Raw genomic sequence first — 22,974 nt, forward strand, 5'->3', positions numbered from 1 at the left:
CTGAATGGGCGTGGCTCAATGACGTCCTAATGGCTGGGCCCTCCTGGGTTCCCTGAACACAGCTAAGAGCCAACCTGGTGGTGACGACTCTCACACAGAACTCCGGCTCTGCACTTCCCAATTTCTAGGGGATGTTCCTTTGGAGAACATTCTTCTATCAGCTACATGGTTGCAGAGGCTTGGACCGCATGGCTGTCTCCTTGGAAAGAAGGACTGCTTCCAAAAAGACTAGCCTGACCCCCCACTATCTCTGCGATGTGAGAAAGAGTTGGCACCTGGGTCTTGTGGGACAGCCTGAAAGATGCAGTCTCTGTGGCTCCCCTTTGGATTTAGAGGCGAGCCTTTCTCCTCCTCGGTCAATGATGCTTGATTATAATCACTGTTTACATTGATAGCTCCCTCAAGAGCTGGGGCCTTGCCAGGAGTCCGACACTCAGCCAAAGGGCCAGATGCCCCATAGTCCCAGCCTACTTTTTTTCTGACATGAGTCTCTGAATTCTGTCTTCTGAGCTGACTCTGAGAAGCAGTGGTCTTTCCAGCAACACCTCCCCCCATTTGTAGGGCTGATCTATGAAGCCGGAAGTGAGCAAGCACCCCCTCATATCAATCTGGTACTTCACACCAACTATGGTTATCAGTGAGGGTGTTGGCTGGGCTGGCGGTCAGCCAAAGGCAGAGCAGCAGCTTGGGAGGAGTGGTGGGTGGGGTAGCAAAGCAAAGGAGAAGGGAGCACCTCACTGCTAGGAAGGGTGGGGTGAATGGGCTATCAGCCACCACAATGGCTTTGTACAGAGGCTGAGGGCCAGGTGTTTGTCTCCTCACCTGCCCTAAGAATTTCTTTCCCTGGAGAGAGAGTGTTTCCGTAGGCCTTTTTCTACCATCAATGGGGTTTTAGTGCCACCAGGAGATGCCCAAGGAGCTTGTCACCTCTGTCTTTGTGCTTGGAGAGAGTACTGAGGCTAAGACAACGGAGGGGAAGTCAACAGCAGAATGGAGAGCACAAAACAAGGAGCAGCTGTCTGTACCTGGGACAAAGGCAGACAACCACCTGTTTTGCAGGGAGGGCTGTAATCCTGGCCCAGCTGGCTGGCTGGATCCTATGCCCTTGGGAACGGGTGTGCCAGAGAGCTGCGTCACACGGGAGAGGCAGCGAGCCTCAGGCAGCTGCCTACTTAAGAGACAACAACCCTGAGCTCCTCCTTCCCTATTTATCTGCTCTCCACATTCTAGGCCAGAGACCAACCACAGACTGTTCAAAAGATGGAAACGGTCTCACGTATCCCCTCTCGTTTCCCACTGCACCTGTCACCTGACCAGCTTAAATGCCTCTACACGATCCTGGGCTGCATTCTTCACCTGAGGTCTTGAGTTATAAAATTACACGTGTTCTTGTGGTATATTCTTCTGTGGAATACGCATTGCCTTCATCAGAATTTTAAAGAGGGTTTTGATTGAAAAAAGCTTAAGAACCAGCTGCAGGAAAGAGCTGTGGACTGGAAAGTTAGGAAGCCTCATTCTGTCTTGATCTGCTGGGAGGCCTTGGGGGAGCCTTCACTTCCTCACCTGAATATTGTTCCTAGTCTTCCCCACCTAAAGCAAAAAAACTGGACAGGCATAAAGGAGACTGAGAGCTAGAGAAGCTCCGAACGACGTGGGACAAGGTCACGTCCGTCTTAATTTACATGGTACCCTCAAATATCCGGCCCTAGGCCTGGGGCATTTGCCAATACAACCCAAAAAATCAGGAGAAACAGCAACACCAAAAAAGGCAGGCTAAACTAGTTGCTGTCAGTCCAACACAACCGGGTCTGCGATGGGAGGCTGTTCGCTGTGTCACATGCTGGGGCCGTCTTGCTCATGCAAAAGGCTCGAGTTCCTGGTGGGTAAGAGTGTTCCCCAGACAATCAAGATGGCTTCAGCCTGCTGAGACTCTGGGATGCTGAAGACGACATATGGGGAGAAGAGAGAGGCCAAAGCCAGCTTCAGGTTTGGCTGAGGTGTTTGTGACTCACACCAAGGACGTAGGCTGGGGTTTCAGACACAAAAGCCTTCGTGGGGCCACAACAAACTGGAGGTAGAGGTTCTGCCTCTGAAAGAGCAGCTCGCTTTCGCAAGGAGGGGCTGGGAGTTTGGTCAGGACAAGGTTAGTCGCTGGAGCCACAGATAACACAACAATGCTGAGGAAGGACGTCTCTGAGACACAAGTAAAGAAAGGCTTGTAACCACAGAGTTGGTAAAAATACGGTCCAGAATTCTGTGCCAGTTTTGGAAAAGATGCCTATTAGATTCCTCTTATGGATTCCTAAGAAAAGAGGAAGAGATAAGCCAACCAGTCTCATATGCTCTGGGGAAAAAGAAATATTTTAAGGCAGACTGATTCTGGGACTATGGACAGGCATGGGAGAAGGGCAGACACCGCCAGACCCAGTGCCTGGACTAAGAGTGGCACAGTCGTGAAATAGGCATGCTGTGTCCTGGAAAGGCACAAGTTGCTAGTGAAGGAGGTTCTCTGGTCACAGAGCCTGAGGAGAGCGTGGTCGGCAAGAACCACGCAGTCTTCCAGCTCCAAGAGCAGCTGGACTTGGTCCGGCTCAAACAGCAGCCTCTCTTTGGGAGGGGCTGTGAAAATTAAAGATGGAATGAAAGAGATGTCCTTAGAACCAGGTTTTCTTACTCCTGGGGCACAGACCTAACTCAGCTGTCACCAGTCACCTATCAGGCCACAAGACACATATACTAGAGTGACAGTTGCCCAACAAAAGGCAACATGCGCACTCCCAATAGCCAGAGACCAGTCACACCGCTCTGCGATGTGTGGTACCCTCTCAGAGAAGACTGCACCAAGTGAAGGACAGCATCACCACGGCCTGGAGGCACAAGTGGCATTTAGCTGCCTGGAGCCCTGCAGCGGCCCACGCAGCAATCAGCCCGATCTGTACTGAGCACAGAGCTCCGTATCCCCACCTGGCTGAGTCTGGGGACTGATGACAGCCCTGGCTGACTCCCAGGGTCTTGAGCGAAAGGAGGCCTGGAGAGACCTCCATCCTCCAAAACGCCAGAGGAAGGGGAAGGAGTGTCATCAGGACTCAGGACGGAAATGCTTTGGTTCCCTGACCCCTCTTACCCCTACACTTCAAGACCAGATAACAATCATTTTGATTTTAAATTAGGCTTTTCAACCTGCCTTTACTATTATGAACCAGAGCCCCAAGCAGAAAGGAAAACAGGTAGGACACAGACAGAGCTAGGCTGTTAGACATCAGTGGCTTGACAAATTAGGGCTTTAACAATACTCTATTTCCAATTTTCTTTCTTAAGTTAATGTCTATGGCATTTACACAAATCCAAGACCACCTGTTGAATTTTTCAAAAAGGATTTAGAAAAGAATCTTTGATATCTGTGCTTTTGCCTGCAGGGAAACTTGACTATCACTAGGAAACCAGAGAATAAGAGAAAACAGAGAAAGAGAACACTGCCTTAGATTTAAGAAGACATAATAAACTCAACCAGTCTTCTGAAGATCTCTGGAACGGAGAGCAAACCTTCCCATCCCCCCTTCCCATTCCCGTAAGTGAAAAAGACTCCAAAGGAGCGACACTGAGGACGAGGCAGCCTCAAGATTTAATTTCCATCTAAAAGGCCCCGCCCCTCCCAGCCTGCGCAGGGAAACGCTGATCTCCAGCCCAAGGACTCCCTCCACACCCACTGCCGCCCCAGCCACTCACTCTGGTCGGCAGATCACCAGGTCTCCTTTGTTGGTACCATAGGCCAGGCCCAGCCCTGGCTCGGGCAGCCAACGGGCAGAGTTGATGCTGACATGTCTCCGCTGGTCAGCAGGCATGGGGTAAAGGACGTTGAAAACTCTCTGGATGGGGGAGAAAGAGGGAAGAAAAGAGAATGGGAGGAGAAACAATTTGTTACCAAGAAAAACAAAATCCAGGGAGAAACAAAGTCCTTCTAAGGCCTGAAGCAAGTTAACCACAGGGAGGAAAGGAGACGGTTAGGCTGGGGAGGGGAGGACTCTCCACACGTGTTTGAGAACTTGGGGTAGCAGAGAGAAGGGGGGACCTTCTTACTTCAGGCGAGGGCTACGACTCTTCCAAGAGATACTAGGGGAATACTTGGGCTTTCCTGCGTGAAGCTTAGCTGCGTTCTCCTGCGAGCCTCTGAGCCCGCTCACTTCACGGCTTTTAAGCTAAGCCCATTTTAAGGAAAGCCCCATTCAGAGTCCGGCTCACCGGGAAGCACTGGCCCTAACTCTCCTCTGACCACACAAGCCAGTGCGAGCCAAGCTCAACTGGTAGTCCTGTTACCATGGAAATTGCTGCGTTCTCCGCAATGGGGAATTGAAGGTGACAGGGGGGCGGGAGGGGGAGATAACATCAGAGAACATTCTTAATTCATCTAATTAAAAGCAATGTTAAAACTGCTATTGTTAAGGAAACCTAAAAGGTGCAGCAAGATGTAGGGAGCAGGGCAGGGGGAATCTTGAGCACACAGGTACGTGATTTCTTTCCAGCTTATATAAACCACCATTAAACAGATCGTTTCCATTTCTCAAAGGGAGAGAGTCTCCTCTCAATAGTCTACATCTTTCCAAAGCGATTATTTTCTAGGGGGGGTAGCTTGACTATGTCTAGGGTTTGGGCTGAAGGTAAAAAAAAAGCCTGCCCAGTCTCTCTGGCCACTGACCTACGTGATGTTCCAGAAGCACCTTCAGTGAGAGACGGGGCAGGGCAGTGGGAGAATGAAGGGCACGGACTTTGGAGTCAGACAGACCTGGGTTTGAGTCCTGACCCCAATGCATTAACAACTTCTCGAGATCTCAGTGTAAAAAGAAACAGCAGTGACATTCAGATAACTGGGGAGATTAAAAGAAATGATGTGTATAAAATGCCTGGCCCGGTGCAAGCTCGTGAATGGTAACTGTTGTTGTCATTACCAGGAACCTGCACCTGGGGCTTCAAAACAGGTCATTAGGGCATATGAAAAGGACACGAAGCTGAAGATCTATAAAGTGGAGTTTTAGTCAATATGATGACTTCCCTTTCTGCCTCCTCAGGTTTTAATCTATAAAATAGGAATGCACTTCATCTCCTTTACCTTTCCATAGGGCTGACGGGAAAAAACAAAAAGACCAAATGACAGTTTGATTTAGAAAGGAATATTCAAAAATGAACTTAGAGTGGTACAATAATAATTATTTTTCTGATTATCCTGATGAGAGATTTAAAAAGAAAAAAAAGAAAAGGGCCAGCCCCATGGCCTAGTGGTTAAGTTCAGCAGGCTCCAATTTGGCAGCCCGGGTTCACAGGTGGCTTCCTGGGCATGGACCTACACCACTTGTCAGCCATGCTATGGCGGAATCCCACTTACAAAATAGAGGAAGACTGGCACAGATGTTAGCTCAGGGCTAATCTCCCTCAGCAAAAAAAGAGAAGGATTGGCAACAAATGTTAGCTCAGGGCAAATCCTCCTCAGCAAAGAAAAAAAAAGTAAAAATTGGGCTAAGGGTCCACTGCATTTACACAAATCAAGTGATGAGAAGTCCTGGATACGGGAACGCTTGTGCCTTGGTATCTATCTGAAAGACCTTTACCAGGACAGTCTCTACAGTAGCATGTGTATTCAGTGTACTGACAGATACACAGAAAATCCTGTTATGAATAACTTTCCAGGTTATTTGGTGCTGAGAACTGTGCCTGGGCAGCTAATGGCACACCGCCAGAACAGCCTGCTATGGTCCTGAGGTTGAATGGGTCTTTTATAGATATGGAACTGGCTTTGGTTTGAGGCATAAGACTGCCACGTGGCCGCTGCATTAAGAACCTCCCAGGCCCACCATGTCTGGTTTAACTCCAAATCTAAGAATGAGCCAGGGCTCCTTAAATCTTTGGCCTAAGGAGACTACTCAAGGAGAGCCTAACAGAGTTTATGAATTTCTTTTTTTAAAGATTTTATTTTTCTTTTTTCTCCCCAAAGCCCCCCAGTACATAGTTGTGTATTTTTAGTTGTGGGTCCTTCCAGTTGTGGCATGTGGGATGCCACCTCAGCATGGCCTGATGAGCGGTGCCATGTCAGCGCCCAGCATTCGAACCGGGGAAACCCTGGGCGGCCGAAGCAGAGCGCGCAAACTTAACCACTCGGCCATGGGGCCGGCCCCTATGAATTTCTAAACTAAGCATCCAGAACATGGTCGCTTGACCTTTGGATAATCTCTTCCTTGCACACATATGTGTGGCAGACCCCTGAACAAATTCACAGCTCCTACCCCTAGCCAGCCTCACTGGCTGCCTGTCAGTGATGATGACAACACCAGTCTTTTCCCCTTACACCTAATCAATGCTTTTCCTTCAAACCAGGGGACGGGGTGTGGTGACTTCATCCTTTCTCACAGAGGTTTTCGCCTTTCCAGAACATAATCCATGGTTTCCCTCTCACCTATGGGCTATGAGGTTAAATATGACTTGGTATACACACTAAAAGGACAAAGTGGTTGTGATGAGACGACTGCGGCTGGGCTCAATCAGTTTAACTTTCCTTCTCCCAAAGGTGAGACGGCGTGAGCAGGTACACCCAGAGTAGAGGAAGGACAGCGTTCACTTCAGCGGTTAGACGAGAGGAGTCTCGGTCTCGGCTTGTGGCAGTTCTACGTGGGTCTCACAACGGGGGCTCCCCTAGAATCACTCTGACTCATAACCGCAGGGAATGGGGCAGAGGGCCAGACAAAGCGGCCTTGCGAGAAGGGGGATACTAAGGTCAGAAAGTCAGATGCTGGAAGGCTTGCTAAGTTTTTTGATGGGGGGTCTTAAAGAAGAGAATACAAGAACTCTTTTCTAAAAATGTTCCACATCAGGAAAGACGCAAACAAGCCTCTCACATGTCCCAAATTTACCTTTTCTAGTCTGTTGCTGCAGAGGGATTAACACGCAAATACTATCAATTTGCTTCTAAGTACAGAAAGTTGCTTTGGGGACAAAACCCTCAAGAGGCCAGTATGATGAATGACCCAGCTTAGGTGAGACAAGGTCAGAGGGACTGGTGAGAAGTAATTCAAGGCTGAGACCCCCCAGACCTTGCTGCACAGATATTCACAAGCTCCATGGCTACAGGAGTCACAGGGCATCGATCTGTCCTTTGACTATGGCGGCCCCCACCCCCACCAAGTCCTTAAACAGTACTGAAAGGGCAGCTCCCAAGGGCCCATCTCTTCCAACGTTTGAGTATTAGGCTAAATCCTGCTTGGTGGCAGGAAGCCAGAAAACGCCATGTGAAGATCAGCAGCCTCCAGAATTCCTGATAAGCACTTGCTTGCTTATCACACTCTAGGGTGGGAGGGGGAAGGAGGGAGATGAGGGCAGAAAGTACGGGGGGGCGGGAGTGATGAGCATAGAGGGTGTAGGATGGGTAGGAATCACTGATTTAAGTTCTCAGAGGTCATCTGCTCCAATATTCCTTATTTCACAAAATGCCTGAAGCTAAAGGACCCTAGCAGAGTGAGAATCTGGTCCATTTTGAAAACCATCCAGAGATGTAGTTTCTAGTCCTTTCTCCAGCTGGAGTTTCACAGCTCTCAAAGCACCCCACTGAGGCGAGGTACTCCTCACAATTAGTCAGCCCTAGAGACAGGACAATATCGGGGCAGCAAGTTCCCCAGTGCTGACAGATGGCTAGGTAGCTCTGGCTACTCCCCAACCATTTACGTTTTCGGCCATCAGTCTTTCCAACCCACTGACTGAGTGATCTCTGAGGCTCCTCCCAGATTTCAATGGGGCCTGGCTATGTCTCCGTAAACCCAAAATTCACCAGCACTGACAAGAAGATCTGAAGTAGCGTAAAGGACAGCTCCGGCCTTCACTTAAAGGCACCCCAAATATATCTCAAGTAAAGGTCTCCTCAACACTAGTCAGGTGCCCTGAAGCTCCCCATGGGATGTTAAGGACAAAGCTGGATGGCCTGCCAAAAATCCCTCTCTCTGACAAAAGTGACATTCCATGAAGCTGCAACACAACATTCATTAATTGGAGGAGGATTATCAGGACCTGGGGACCCTTTGTGGGACTGGATACAAAACCCAGGTGATTCATGTGTGCAGAGTCCTGGTTTCCCCTGTCCCAGCTGGAGCTGTTCCCTAGTATATGACAAATGCTGAAAGAAACTCCCCTCCCAAGCAGGCTGTTCTCATTTCTGTCTAACATCTATGAAGGAAATTGGAATCAATATGCTAGGAGGAACACATTTTTTAGAGTCAGTGCAGTCTCGGCACGTCAATAGGGAATGAGTCAGGTCGCCAAGATCTTTATGGTTCTACGGGAATGGAAGAAGATAATGTGTTCCTCCACTTCTGGGGTCTAAGACAACCTCTTGTACCACTTGCCCCTCCATCTCTCAAACTCTAATAAGAACAGGAAGAAAAGAAAACAGTTGCCAGATCAAACTAAAGGGGTCTTGTTTCTTATTCAAAGACAGACAGGAAAAGAATGAGAAGCAGCCAGAGGAGCTCAGTGGGAAAGCTTCCTCTCCATCCTTTTAAAATTCAGAAGAAAAATGTATTGCTGCCCTCAACAAGATGCTTTCTTTTCTACCGCATGTCAATAAAGCTCAGACCATTAGTGCAAGCAGCAAACTGAGCTGCTCAGATCAGCCCAGATCAGAAGCTAAAAGAAAAAACTTCGTGGTTATCTTGTTTACATTCGGGAATCTCATCATCAGTAAAGCTGGAACCTCGCCACAGTGGCAAGAGGTTGAGTGCAGCTGGCAGATCTGCGTGTTTTAACTGAGACATGGAAGCTGGTTGGAGGAAGGGGCCAACTGGAAACGGAGGCTGGAAGGGCCATGCGAGAAGGTGCAAGCCAAGGCGGCTTTGAGGAAGAAAGGACCTGTGAGTAGGAGAAATGCCTTCTGGGTCACGATGGGAATCAAGGGAGGCTTTAAGGTTTTCGAGGGTTACTAGAGGAGAATTAACTCTCTGGGAAGAGGGAAAAAAATCAATGGAAAGCGGCTGCTAAGAGACAGCTGACCTTTCCACTGGAAACGGATGGCTACACACCCTGTCACAGACTGAGAAGTGCACACATCCCAGAGCAGGCGGGTGGAGGGATGCTATGGTTGTCTTGTCTTCCTCTGGAGCTGCTGAGTTGCTTATATTCATGAATTATGGGACTTTCTTCATCCTCTAGGAAAATCCGAGTGTTTTTCAGAAACTTTAATTTCCAAGCCTTCTTTACATTCCACTTTGGAGTTCAGAACTCAGAGAATGTTGATTTTAAAGTGGTTATTTTATTTCCTTATTTTTTTCCCCTGCTTTTTCTCCCCAAATCTCCCCAGTACACAGTTGTATATTTTAGTTGTAGGTCCTTCTAGTTGTGCCATGTGGGACACTGCCTCAACGTGGCCTAATGAAGTGCCATGTCTGCGCCCAGGATCCGAACCGGCAAAACCCTGGCCTGCCGAAGTGGAGCGCGCGAACCTAACCGCTCGGCCACAGGGCTGGTGCCCCCCCAGCCCGCTTTTTTCCCCCTGCTTTTTAAAGTGGTTATTTTAAAACAAGAATCAGAATACCAAGTCACCTAACTCTCCTCTTTATTCAGCTGAAGCAGGAACAATCTGCCCAGACTGCCCTTGTGCAAACCGAACTCTCCAGCAGAAAAGAGCACAGCTCCTCCTTAACTCTTTGGGATTTGTTGCCCTCTGCTGCTATTGATAATCTGCTGCCTTGAAGTCATTTCTAGCCAACCTCCTGCGATTTGTTGAGACCCGTCAACTCTGTCTGATTCATTTGTTCCTCTCAAAGGGATCCCAAGGACAGCCAGAGGACAAGAATTTGATTCTTCACTAGCCTGATGCTTTCCAAAGGCTACCTCTGGCCATTATGATCAAAGCACAGCGACTACTTCAGCTGAGGGATCTACTTCTGCACTAAATGACATACCAACATCAATGCTCCTGGAACTCCTAGAAATTAAAATAATTTCTTCTTCCCATTCCCACATCTCTGAGTGCAGCACAAGTTCTTGAATTTCCTTGGCTTTCTAAATCTCAAAGGAAGTCGCCAAATGAGTAGTTGTTCTAGATATTCACCTTGGATAAGAGTGTCTTTCAATATATTCAATTGTTGGTCCATATTTTTTGGAAGAAGAAAGTTCAGGACAGGGATCACACTAAAATACTTTCAGCTTCTCAAAGTACAGAAATTGCTTCTCCTACCAATTCTTGAAGAAGCAAAACATTTTGCCTTTCACTGTTGGAATTATCTCCTGGGGATCGCTCACCATGTCTCAGTGCTCGATGAGTTCTGAGAAGCTCATTGACATTGGGCAGAACTGTGGAAATGGGTAAGATACTCCCTGTTTCCATAAGGATTGTCCCACTGATACTTTTGTTCAATTACACTGATGGTGGTGGTGAGCAGGAGTGTGAGTTCACGTATGTGCAGGAAATACACCGCACACGGAAGTTCAGTGACACACATTTGCAGAACCAATGCCGAGAGCCTCTGGCGTGCCAAGCACAGTGCCGGCTGCGAGGGCAGCAGCAGAAAGACCAGTCACAAAGCCAGTCGTCTAGCTTGTCAGCAGCAGGAGAGAGGACCAGGGCCGTTTTGTTCACTGTCTTCCCAGGCCTAGCAAAGTACCCGGCCTAAGGTAGGGGCTCAATAAAATTTTATTGAGTGAAAAGAATAAAATGCAGCATAGACTCTACTCCACTAAGAGGCCAAGAGGGAAAGCAACTGTCAGAGCTGGAGGAGTCTGTCACGGAGAAATTCGCCTAAACGAAGGGCTTTGATTGCAGCTCCAATGTTATTTTTAATTTTTTATCTTGCCCCTTCCTTCTCTGACAAATCGCATCAGAGACAGCCCTGCCTTCTCCCCACCCCTCCCCCTTTCCTACAACGTGCTGAAGAAAAGAACTTTCTGAGGATAGCTGCTTTGTACCACATCTCAGAAGTCAACTTTAAGATAATTGCAGCGGAAGCAGCTTTTAATCAACTGACAGGCAGCTTTAAGAAAATTAATGAGGACAAAAATCCTAGGAAGAGTAAATCATTCCTGACAACAAAGCTGTCTCTCTTTTATCCCAATCTCCTCTTGAAGAAACAGTACCCTTCCAGGATACAAAAATAAAACATCTTTATTTTTAGTCTTTGCCACTCCCAAGGCCAGACAAGATTAAGAAGAGGCTCGACTCTCTTAGATTCCTGGAGATTACTCTGGATTGAACTAGAGTTCCAGATGACTTGTGAAAATCAAACTTTCAGAATCTAGGGAAGTATAGGAGATGAAATTATATCACAGGCTAAATTCAGGGCAAGGATGGAGCCTTATGCAGATTATATATTGAAGAAAGAAGCTAGGACAGACCAAAAGAGCCTATAGATGTTAGTTACATAAATGCTGGTCAGTACTGACAGCACTGGACACCCATCCTGACCCAGGGTCTAAGCTATAATTTAGTCATGACTAATCTGAGCACTCTGGATACCAATCCTTTTCTGTGGTTCATTTTAATGAACTTATAATAACAATAATCAGTCATCTCTAGGCTCTGTGAAGATGGCTATAAAATGGTATGAAAGAAAGCAAGCCTACCAAGGTTTCTTTACAACCAGGGTGACAGAAAGACACGCATTAGTGGGGTATGATGGTGATGTCGCCCATCCAAGGATAACAGTGAGGTGAACATTGGAAAAAGGAACTCAAGATATACTCTTTCAGACGGGGAAGGGCCTAGAGAGAAAGACAAAGATACTGCTGCTCACTTTTTCAGCCGGAGCACCTCTGTATTCTACAGCATGTAGGCTAACAGGCATGGGCTCGCAGTTAAGAGCCTGAGTAAAGTCAACCGTGGGCAGGTAAGAATTTTAATCAGAACTGGAAAACGCCTCACAGCATTAGTTAGTCCTTAAAGTACCATCACTAGGATGCTAGCATGATCCAGAAATGCTCAGGGTACTCAATAATTTCTCAACTTCCTGCAAGTATCTGAAAGATGTGGTTAACAGGAACCACAGAAGTAAACCAGGTGAGGTTCCAGAGACAGTAGGAGACAGAGCGAGAGCAAACAGGAAAAGGACAAAGCTATACTGACAGGTGAGGTCAAACTAGAATCTCCATGCAGCCAATGACTAGTTCTCAACCTTGACTGAGAGTGCAGAGCCATCTGGAGGGCTAGGGAGCAAGAACGGCTGGGCCCCACCCCCAGAGCTTCTCATTCAGCTGGTCTGGGGTGGGGCCGGGAATCTGCATTTCTATTGAGTTCCCTAGTGATGCTGATGCGGTCTCAGGAATACACGTTGAGAACTACAGCCCAGTTAGATGAATACCTTGCAGGTCTGTAAAAAATGGTAACAAATTTGCTTTCCTTCCCTGCTGCCTAGGACCTGTTGAGAGGAGGGGATGCACATCTCTGGAGCTGGACTCTAGAGGCAGAAGGTTCACAGGGGACAGTCTTCAGTGAAGAGCAGACCCTCAGGGTCAAGAAGTGGGGGCGGGGGAGAGGAGGAGAGGAAGAGAGGGGAGAGCAAAGGAAGGGGGATAGAAGAAGGGGGAAGGGATGAGAGGGAGGGGGCAGAGAGAGGTGGGGAGAGAGCAGGCTCTGTTTCCAACAGCCCCTTCAAACTAGCAATCTGTCTAGGTAACAGTCGCTCAACACTTGAATCAGTTTTACTGCAGAGCCACAAAGAAAAAGCTTTCAATAAAACTGACCCTTAAGTATTTGAGGCTTTGCCTTAAGAAGCACAAGGCTATTCCATGGCGAAAGGAGAGCTAAACTGCTTCTGTCATAGAGCTGCTTCTCCCACCCAAGTCAAATGAAGGTGTCTTTGTCCATCACTTTTGCCAATAAAACGACTAGAGAGAAAAGCAACCCAGCACTGGTGAGATTCGGGCCCCCAGCGCCTCTAGGATCTGCAGGGATTATGCAATAAGGATCCTTTTCAGTTCTCATTAAACCACTTACATGCCTACAACCCCCACCTGTTGGGGGATGGGCTATGCATCTGGGAGAGAGTATGCACCACCTGCTAATTCCTGGGTTGAAAGCACTAATCCTTCTTGCTTTCTAGCTCAAAATGCCCAAGCGCTCCCCGCTCCCACTGCTGACTTTTGCTCCCATTCCTAGGTAAAATAGCACTTCTTACTGATACAAACTGGAAGAACAGTTTGCTAAATGACTATTTCTGGTTTCATTAGTAATTTTATACTTTTGTTGTTATGCTTTCACTTGGTTACAACCAAAGTTATTATAATGTGCAAGTTGCCACTATTTTAGAAAATTAATTGCAGTTTTCTGTTACAATATTGTGCCTTGTTCCAATTAGAATATGAAAGCAGAGAGGGAACACAGACAGTTTAGTGTTTTGAGAATTCAGCAGAACTTCAGCTCAGCAATCTCTAAATGCCTAGCTTAAAAACAAAACAGAAATTAACAAAAAGCCCTCCCTGGCTCAAGTGTAAGGGAGTCAGACAGACAGTAAGACCCTGAGTCACGAGAGGAGCAGATCCAGCCTGGAGGAGCCTGGATGGACAGAGGGAAGGGGAGATACAGTATGTGCCCAGTTTTATTATTCCTGATTTGCCAATCATCCTAAAATTGGGAAGACTAAGCCTAGCCCCAGTAAGCAGAGTAGCGAAATACTAAAGGACCCTGGATCCTAGAAACAAGGCTAAAAATTAAAATGACTCAACATAGGGAAGAAAAGAATCCTGCATGTAGAGAAATTCAGGGGAGGACCCTGGAAAGAAACAACAGCTGAGAAAAGATGGGAGGTAAAGCACAAACAGCCAGAAAGCTAAGAGTTTGGTAGGAAGTGGAACACAAACACCACTGGGCCTGCAACAAAATTAGCAAAGGGTCAAAGCACCACGCATGAAACCACAACAAGAAATAAACCTGAGACTGTCTGCCTTGCTGAACAGGCTGAGGGCAGAAACCTAAAATGAAGAAAGTAATCATGAAGGACAGCGCTCTCAAACTCAAACGCTTATCAGAATCATCTGGAAAGCTTGTTTTACAAATACAAATACCTAGGTCCCTCCTGCCCCATTCTCACTCTGATTTCAGGTCTGAAGGGGCGTCTGCACTTTAACAAGGACCCCTGTATTCTAACGCAGGTTGTCTGAGGAGCACAGTTTGAGAAGCACTGATCCAGAGGTCTACGAACTGCTTAGAGTAAGTGCGCTAGGGCTAACAGCAATCAGTAATTCATTTTCAGAAGAGTTTTCATATGGGATTGTGTAAGAGATCATCTCTTGGGGAGAGAGGTTCTTAGTGGGAATTAAAATAAGTCAATACTCTGGAGGATGTTCTCCTGGGAATGTCTGTTAGCCCAACAAGTTCACCTCTGAATTCCAAGAGGCAATGCCAAAGAGAAGGGGAATTCTGGGTAGAGAAGCTCTAGGACAGGCCCATTACCCACAAAAACATTCCTTCAAAGACGGAGCTTGACATCACAGATGGAGACACCCACCTATACTTACCTGTGCAAAGAGGGAGATGCTCTACTGTCCCATTAAACCCTCGCTCCCTGTTCTTAGACAAAAATGCACTTCTTGCCTTAAACGGTGGTACAGCACAGCTATCCAAAAAAGCAGGTGTCTTCCCTTCCACCAATGACTGAATTCAGGGACATTTGCTGAGTGCTTTGGTGCCTTTGGACGTAAGGGGCAACCAAGACCTGGAAAACCAGAAACCTTTCTGTAGCACGGGGGTTTAAAGTCACACTGGGTGGACACAGAGTGGGCAAAACCTTGTTGAGAAGCCTGGATCCTGTCTCTTGGGTGAGAGGAACACTTCCCAAACGAGAGCCTTCTGGTTACTTCAGCTCCCTCTCCTAAGTGGCGGATGGTACCTCTTGAGAACCAAAAAGCCTCTCTGGAAGGCCTGAGGAACAGCTCCTGCCGGAAGGGCTGCAGCAGCTGGCCGGATGCTTTGAAGCCCCGTGGCAGGACAGCAACGGATTACCTCATCTCCTCAGCAGACTTCAAGTGCACTCCCTGAGCTGCCAGCCCCATACGTGACAACATCCTGGCTTCCGCCCTGTAGCTGTCTGCCCTTGGCTAGATGTTTCTGGCTACTTATGGAAAAGAGGAACCTTGCTAGGATGGAGGACTGGCAGGATGTGCCCAGAAGAAGGGCAGGAGCCCTGGCTTCCGGAAGAGGCTGGAGATGTCCATTAGTGTTGCAGAAATCAGATCCTGTCTCTTGATTATAAACAATTATTCCACAATTAGGCAGGAAGGGTTAGGAGAGCAGCTGTTGGGACGAGGATTCTAGGTGCTGAAAAGCAGACACTGGGTACTTTCACCATCCAAATCTGCTTCAGATAAGCAAAATAAGAATACTTGAACTAAAATTCAACGTCCATCCTCAAATATCTAGATAAGAAAACAGGCTTTCAAACTTCCCACGAAGTATTCTCCCGATCATCTAATGTCAAACATTTCCAAAGTCATATGGGACTCACGAATCAGAACTTGCCTCTCAGTTTTGACGTCAAGAGCAGAGAATGGCCCTGTTTCTAGCCTGTCCAAGGCTGGGTGGGACATGCTGTCAGCCATCATGGGTTCTGCTAGTTACCACCTAGAAATGATAAGGAGGATGCTTTTCTCAAAGTTCTTTTTCATTCATTCAGCTTCTCCTGAATGTTAGCTGCCTTATTAGGTACCTGGACTTCATAAAGATGAAACAGACATGGTCTCTGCTCTCTAGGAGCTCACGGTCCAGGAGAGAAGAATGACATGGAAACAAATAACTACCGTTTGGTGTGCTGAGTGTTAAGAGGAGCATGTGTACTAGGTACAGTGGTGGCAAAAGGAGCGAGTGATTAATTTGTTTAGAAAGGTTCCACAGAAGGGGAAGAGCTTGCGGGCAGCTGGGTTTGAGGGAGAGGAGGGCATTCCAGGTAAAGGCACACTGGCAAAAAAGACCCTTATTAAATCCAGGATGCTTGGAAAGTGGCTTGGTAGAGTTGGGTGGAGGGTCCCTGCAGGAGACAGGAGGGAGAAGAGGATGGAGATGACCACACCAGACCACCCACTTTCTATCCCTTCGTACATTAATGGGTTCTAGCTCTAGTTTGTTCTTTAAAACAAATGCTTTCGTTGCAGGCATTCAACAAGCATAGACTAAATGAGGCGCCTGGGGGGATATGCCCCTAAGGAGCTTACACTGAACCTAATTAGGTGGATTAAACATACAACCACAAGGCTAAGAAAACGCAAAACAACACATAAACAAGTGTATAAAACTATAAATGGCACAGCACAAAGTGCTAAGGGAATTCACAGGTTCTTAGCTGGAGAGAGAGCTTAAATACCATCTAATTAGAGAACTGTTCAAATGCTCGACTCCCCCTGACAAAACCCTGGCCAAATGAGCCCCATGGGATGTGGGAAGCTCAGTCAGAAACTAGTCTGGTTGAGTCCAGAAGGCCACCAACGCTATGATGCCCAGAAAGCTTTTATGGCAATACAAGAGAGGTCTACCTCAGACAAAAGAGGGTCCTAAACAGTACCTTGCTCTGCTGCTAAAATGGACAGAATGGTTAAGAGCACAGCAGCTGCCCAAACTCCTCATCTTCCATCATGATTAAAACCCACAGAAAAGAACATTTCATAGTATACCATCTATCACTTTCTATAAGTTGCTTCCTCAAAAAAAATTTTGTTTAAATAAGCATAAATATTTCATTGGGTCCTTTATGTATCTCCAGACTAAAGGTCTCATGTTGAGGTAAGGAAGGATTGGTCTTTGGTCTTTATCCAAAGATACTTTCAGGCCTCTGGGGAGCCCAGCTCATGATCTAGGGTGTGAGAAAGCTCCTGTATTTAACAGTACAAAGCTTCCAAAAGTGAAGTCTGTTGGTCACGGATGGGCTGGACTGCAGTCTCCTTACTTATTATGAACACTGCATCTCTGATCCTGGCTGGGAGATCATACCGTTGTCCTTCATTACCCTGCCAAGCCTGGGAGAGCTGCCGTATAGTGGAGGCACAAGCAATGGAACTCACCCTCATGGAGGTCTCGCCACCATGGGCCTGTTGCAGCCTGAAGACCTGGGCCACCATGTGCTCTGTGGAGGGATGCAGCAGGATCCTTCGTGAGGCCAAGCCCACCATTACGTATCGGCCCATTGGGGAAAGGCTCACGGAAATGGCATTGGGACCTAAGGGCCAAAAGAACAGAGAGACATTTCCCAGAGTTCTTGCCATGACAAGGAGGTAATTTCCCTCTTAGTCTTTTCTTTCTCTCCAATCTTCATCTTCATTTGGTCATCCTAGGGTTACCTCACAGGACTGTAGTGAGGAATACAATAAGAAGACATATAAAGTACTGAGTACAGCGTTTGACGTACAAAAAGTAGTTAATAAATCCTAACCACTGTTATCATAGAATCATATTTAAGAAAACTGGTATCATACTGTAAATACTACTTGGAAATCTATTTTTTTCACTTTATACATTTTGAACATTTCTCTACCATTAAATATTCTTCTATAAGAGCATTTTAAAGGCCAAATGGTATTCTGTCCTATAAATGCACCACCACTTATTTAAGCGATGCTTCACAATTTGACATTTTCTCTATGATAAACAACACTGCTGTCAATATCTTTGTATAGTTTTCTGATTACTTCCCTTACAAGTGAGATTGCTGAATCAAAGGGAACACACATTTTGGGGGCTTTTAATACACAATGTCAAGCTGCCTTGCAGTGTATGAGCGTGCCCACTTCCCCAAGCAGGACCAAAGCTCCTCCCTTATTCCTGCCCATCACAACAGGAGCATGCCAGTGATGCTACTGTGGTGGGGAGAACTCTTATTGTGAGATTCTTCTGCAAGGCTACTGGCCAGGACTCCTGCAAAGCAATCTTCCTCTGGCCTGTGCCCCAGTGAAGCAGGGGCAGTATGTGATCATTATTCCCACCTAAGTCATGCCTCACCTAGGAATGCCCACGCCATGGTACCAGCATCCCTCTGTCACTATGTTGGGCTTCCTATCCCTTACCAAATCGCTTGGTGTAGAGCATTTCACCCAGGTTATGGGGGGCCAGAGAGTACACTGCCAGGATGCCTTCATCGGGAAAGCCCCTTTGGCTGCTAGGGATGAAAGCTGCCAGAAGCTGGCCATCTGCAGAAATGTCACAGCTGGCATCATTGTAGATCTTGCAGTTCTGCACCAGCACATTCACGGAGGCTGCATCAGACAAAGAAAGAAAAGAGGTAAGAAAGGTTGGAGTTGATGGTGTGAAGACTTCTGGGTCAAGAAATCTGGGGGCTTTTCTAAGGGCCTGAACCCTCTTTAGAAAAGCTAAGGGCTGCCTTGTCAATCAAACTAAAATGTCATGGAACAAGCAACACGAGAGACAGGAAAGATATGTCTCTTCTATCACTTTAACAGGAAACTACAGAGAGTCAACACAACCACAACCACCTGCTGAGTCTTAGTTCACACTTAGGAAATAGCATTTAAGAGAGTGGATAAGGAAAAAGTTATTAAAAATTGTTCCTGGAGAGCCACTCAACAGCAGTTATTGTCCAATGATCAAAACTAAGATGAACGAAAGCGCAAACCCGCGGATTCCGAGAGAAAGGTGATATAGGTAAAGCTTCCTCAGGGTGAGAATCCCGCTCTACACATGCTATGTGGCCTCAGAGAAGGAAGTCATTTCACAAATTTGTGTCTTTCTTATTTAAGAGAACTAGAACATTCAGAGACTTCAATCTTCTGGAAAGCTGTTTGCTAATACTAATCCCTAACTCCACCAGAGAGGATAAAGAGAAAAAAAGCCCAGCCTGGCTGGATGGCGGAACTCTTTGCACTTCTCACTATGCTCTATGCCTGCTCCACACCGTAAGCCAATGTCCACGGGCAGCCCCAGCCTGCACTTAGCAGTTACCGAGAATCAAGCACAGCATCAGCCATGCGGCACGCTCAGCACGAGAGAGGGGGTCGGGGGTGGAGGAATGTCTGTCGGTGGGGAGAATACGCTCCACACGACAGGACTAATGAGATGTTAGCCAGCACCGGGACTGTGCCTGCACGCTTTGTTTTAGTTTTCATTTGAATCTCTCTCTGAGGCCAACTGTGCAATTCCCTGCCAGGAAGAAGTGGCTTACCCCTGACATGAGCCTGAAACCAGAGTGGCCACATCATGGGCACAAGCAGAACAGCACAACACATCCAAAAGGACGAAGCTCCCTTGGGCCTTGTCGCATATGCATACGCAAAGAGACTTTTTACTCCTCTTATCTCAAGAGATTACCTGGATGTCCACTGTTACAAACATTATGGTTAAAAAAAAAAAAAAAAAAAGCTGAGCTCAACGCCCTCTCTAGATTCTGGGTGATCTACTCCAGGGAGCCAAAAGGCTCGACCTGGGAGATCAAGGGCAAGTTCCCCCAGGAAACTACCTTAAGGAAGACAAAACAAGAACTGCTTTTCAGGGGCCTGGTGGCTTATGGGATCAGGGACTCAGGGTGATTTCTAAAACTCTTTATTCATCTCCTTCTCCCTGTGTGTTGCCAATGAAGGCACAGAGATGACAGAGGAGATCAAAAAAGACATCAGAACACACTGATGAGGCTACTGTGCCAACTCTTGGGGGCTGACACCTACAGCACATTACGCATAAAACCGAGGAGGGACCACAAGGACGGCTCTGTTTGCCAACTAATAAAATAATGACATCCAAATACTCACTGCTATCACCATTAGGGCTCCGTACTGCTCAACTTCCAACCCACCATCTGCTCTAGCCTGTATGGCTAGATTTATCTAGTTAGCACCGAGACCGTCTGCTCCTTACTCAGGGTCCCAAGCCTCTTGCCAAAAAGATGACAATCTCTTCCTCCTTCCCTGGATTGACACGATTCCAGTTGGGGATGGAGAACCGAAGGAAGTGGGGGAAGAAGCTTCAGGAGTGAGCCCATCTTGCTTCTCTAACCTTGAGGTTAGCACAACCCTCAGAAAGTTAAAAAGAAACTGACAATTTAGACCGTAACCATCAAAGGCAGGGAGATAAAGAAAGCAAAAAAATCATAAATATTAAGTAGGGCACAAAAGTAAATAGGGAAGGAGATGGGACTCTGTCAACTTTAAGACAGTTCTGCAGGTACCATTTTATCCACATTTCATGTCTCAAAAACACATGCTGGGTACTTCATGAAAGCAGGCTTTTCTATCTTGCCGTTACATAGATCTAGCTCATGTGTGTTAACATGTAATTTGACCAAACATAGAGAAGCCTACAATAACCCTTAAAACTCACCACCAACATGAAAAATGCATTGAACTGCTCACTGTCAGGTTAATTTCTAAGGGGGCGGAGGATGGGAAGGAGAGTACAAAGTAAGGTTTTCCTTCTTCTGGAAAGCTTGGCTGTAAGCCCCTGAAAAACTGGGCATATAGACAAAAAGCATTTTGTTAGCCTCAAATCTAAGCCATTGTGTTTGTGTTTGTACTACATTATGAGGATTCCAAGTCAATGGCCATCTCCCAAATTTTGTCCCCGCCCCTCAACTCCACCCAATTTCACAACTGCTCCCAGTGACTGCAGTGAGCTCAGAGGCAAAAAGGCAAATGACAAACAAAAAGAGAATGCTGAAAACTAAGACAGTTTCTCTAGCAGCACGTTCAGTTTCAGGAATGGTGCGGCTGGCCATTGAGGGTTTCATTTCTCCCCTAGCGAAGGGGAGGTGGGAGGCACGGAATGATGCAGCAGCTTCACTTCAGCAAGCACTGGGTGCTGTTTACACTTTCACTTTTATTTCAAAGCTCCAATTAGCAACTTACATTTGCTGCTTGTTGTCTATTAATTTCCCACATGGAAATGGAAATGTTCAGTTACAATGGTGAATGGTCACTGCTTCAATTCACTTGTGCAGCTTCTTCTCATAAGATGGAAATTTTGATGAGTTCATTTATGCGGGGAGCGATTTCTTGGATCTCTGTTACTTGTTTTCTCGGGCCATAGGAAAGTAAGGCACTAATGAAAAGGACAAGCCATCCTTTTTGGACTCAACGATAAGATAAGCAGGTAGAGAAAAAGGTGAACTGAAACACAGCCCAAGAGACTGGCAACCCACACACCACTAGAAATCTTTGATCTGCTCCGGGCCTTGTCTTACCACAGTGGTTCTCAAGCATTAGCATGCATTAGAGTCACGTGGAAGGCTTATTAAAACACAGAACGCTCGGGTGAAGCCTAAGAATTTGCATTTCTAACAAGTTCCCACGTGTCTGTGATGCTGCTGGTCTGGGACCGCACTTGAAAACTGCTGCCTTACCAAACCGTCCTTGATCCCGGAGCTAGAGCCGCAGCAACCTGCCCCGCACTTAAGGCCAAAACACGCGTGCAGAAGGATGATGGGGCAGTTAGCTGGGCAGCTGAGATGGAAACGAAGGCTGGGAAAGAAAGGATTTTTCAAATCAAAACTGTTTAAGAGCTTCAGGGGGCAGCTCCAGGGGGAGAAAAAACGCTGCAGAAGACAGCAGGAAGCCATGTTCCAGACTCTGCAATGTAATCTCCTCCTAATTATAAATGATTTCCAAGTGAAAATGCCCTAGCAGGGAATGGGAGGGGCTAGAAATACTGATGCCTGGAGGAGCAGATGGCTCTGCCTTCCTATCAGCTCCATAAATTATAAACAAACACCTTGTACAAGGATCGATTTGTAGCCTGTTGCTGGCCGGCCAGATGAGGCCATGGGAGCAATTAGCAGTTATAGTGCTTTTGCAAATGCATTAGATACCGATTTGGAAAACCAAAGGGGTTTAAATCAGTAGGAAAATTTCCTTTTGGCTATCCCTGAGCCCCTGTGACTGCAGAATAAGACCTCCTGTGCAGAGCTCCAGATGACACTCTAAGCATTCCCCAAAGGCACCAGTCACCACATCCCCTGTGGTGCGGTCTGCCTCACACGACTCAGCCCCCGGGTTTCTTAAGGGCCATTCTGGCAGGGCACACTAGTGACCAATACTTTATTCACCCAGTGAATCTAATGAGCTACTTTTTTCATGGAAGCGATTTCAAAATTATCCAGGTATATGAGGCCTTATTCACAAACTTCTAAACTCTTTACAGAGAGTAATTCATTAATCCTGCACCCCAACTAAGAGAAACAAGTTGCGAGAATCTTTAGCCTTACTCCAGAAAAGGGTTAAATGTAATTCAGATAAGTCAGATGACCAGCAACATAGCGGCTGCTGAACACATGCATAAAACCAGGACCAGTGGCTCCCAGGAGTATGCTGTGCCAAAGCCAAAGTCACTCACCTGACTGGGAAATAGGTGACATTCAGAAATGAATCCTACAGCAAAATGGATTCCCAACTTATTCTGCTGATGGCTGGATCCATCAACCTGCGACTAGACTTTATTCAGACCAACCAGGAAACACTTAAGAGCTAATGACAGGAAGCTCAGGTGAAAGAGCCTGTCATTCTAGAGGGTAATGCCATGGAAAGGAACACCGGCTATCATCAGACATATAAGCCCTAAACTCCTAGAATGCAAGTTTTTCCCAAGGCCAAAACTCTAAGAAAAGTAGGGCAATTTTAAAAAGCAGAATTCTAACCACACATGATTTAAAGGCGAGCCAAACTAACTGAGTTAATCTGGCTGCACATGACGCTCTGTGTCAGCTCAGGTTTACAAGAACCATGATCAGAAGACGTAAGAAGGAACACACAAGGGGAATGATAGGAAGTTGTAGTCGGAATGAGTTGAGGCTTGTACAAAAAATGTTAAGGACAACCAAAAAGGCTATGCTAGCAGCAAATCCGATGCCTCTATTCTTCTGAATATTTTGGTTTTCTATCAAGGAAAATGATCTCTAACTGGGTAGAAACGACATGCTTAAGAAGGATCAGAAGCCCATTACAAAGGAGGCAACAGGTTCAAGGAGAGCAACATCTTGTTTACGTGAACATCACTCTCCAGAGATAAAAAACACATATCTCAGAGTACTA

At 46.7% G+C, this 22,974-nt stretch overlaps 1 protein-coding gene across 32 annotated transcripts in view; it reads right to left on the bottom strand.

Annotated features, from left to right (window-relative positions):
* The window catches only part of AMBRA1 (autophagy and beclin 1 regulator 1), a 157,877-nt gene that overhangs the window by 12,975 nt on the left and 121,928 nt on the right, over positions 1 to 22,974 (bottom strand). For 30 of the 32 annotated variants that reach the window (XR_011524094.1, XR_011524095.1, XM_070564988.1 and 27 more), the window contains 3 exons: positions 18,010 to 18,198; positions 17,011 to 17,165; positions 3,727 to 3,866 (listed from right to left, as the gene is read on the bottom strand). Coding sequence is in view for 28 of the 32 variants with exons in the window: in XM_070564988.1 (XP_070421089.1) it covers positions 3,727 to 3,866; positions 17,011 to 17,165; positions 18,010 to 18,198 (484 nt within the window). In the remaining 4 variants the exon portion in view is untranslated. Of the gene's footprint in view, positions 1 to 3,726; positions 3,867 to 15,478; positions 15,581 to 17,010; positions 17,166 to 18,009; positions 18,199 to 22,974 lie in introns of all 32 variants that reach the window. The other 2 variants (XR_011524096.1, XR_011524097.1) reach the window with 1 other exon arrangement.

The sequence above is a fragment of the Equus przewalskii genome, chromosome 11 (assembly GCF_037783145.1).
Source record: "Equus przewalskii isolate Varuska chromosome 11, EquPr2, whole genome shotgun sequence".
Taxonomy (NCBI): Eukaryota; Metazoa; Chordata; class Mammalia; order Perissodactyla; family Equidae; genus Equus; species Equus przewalskii.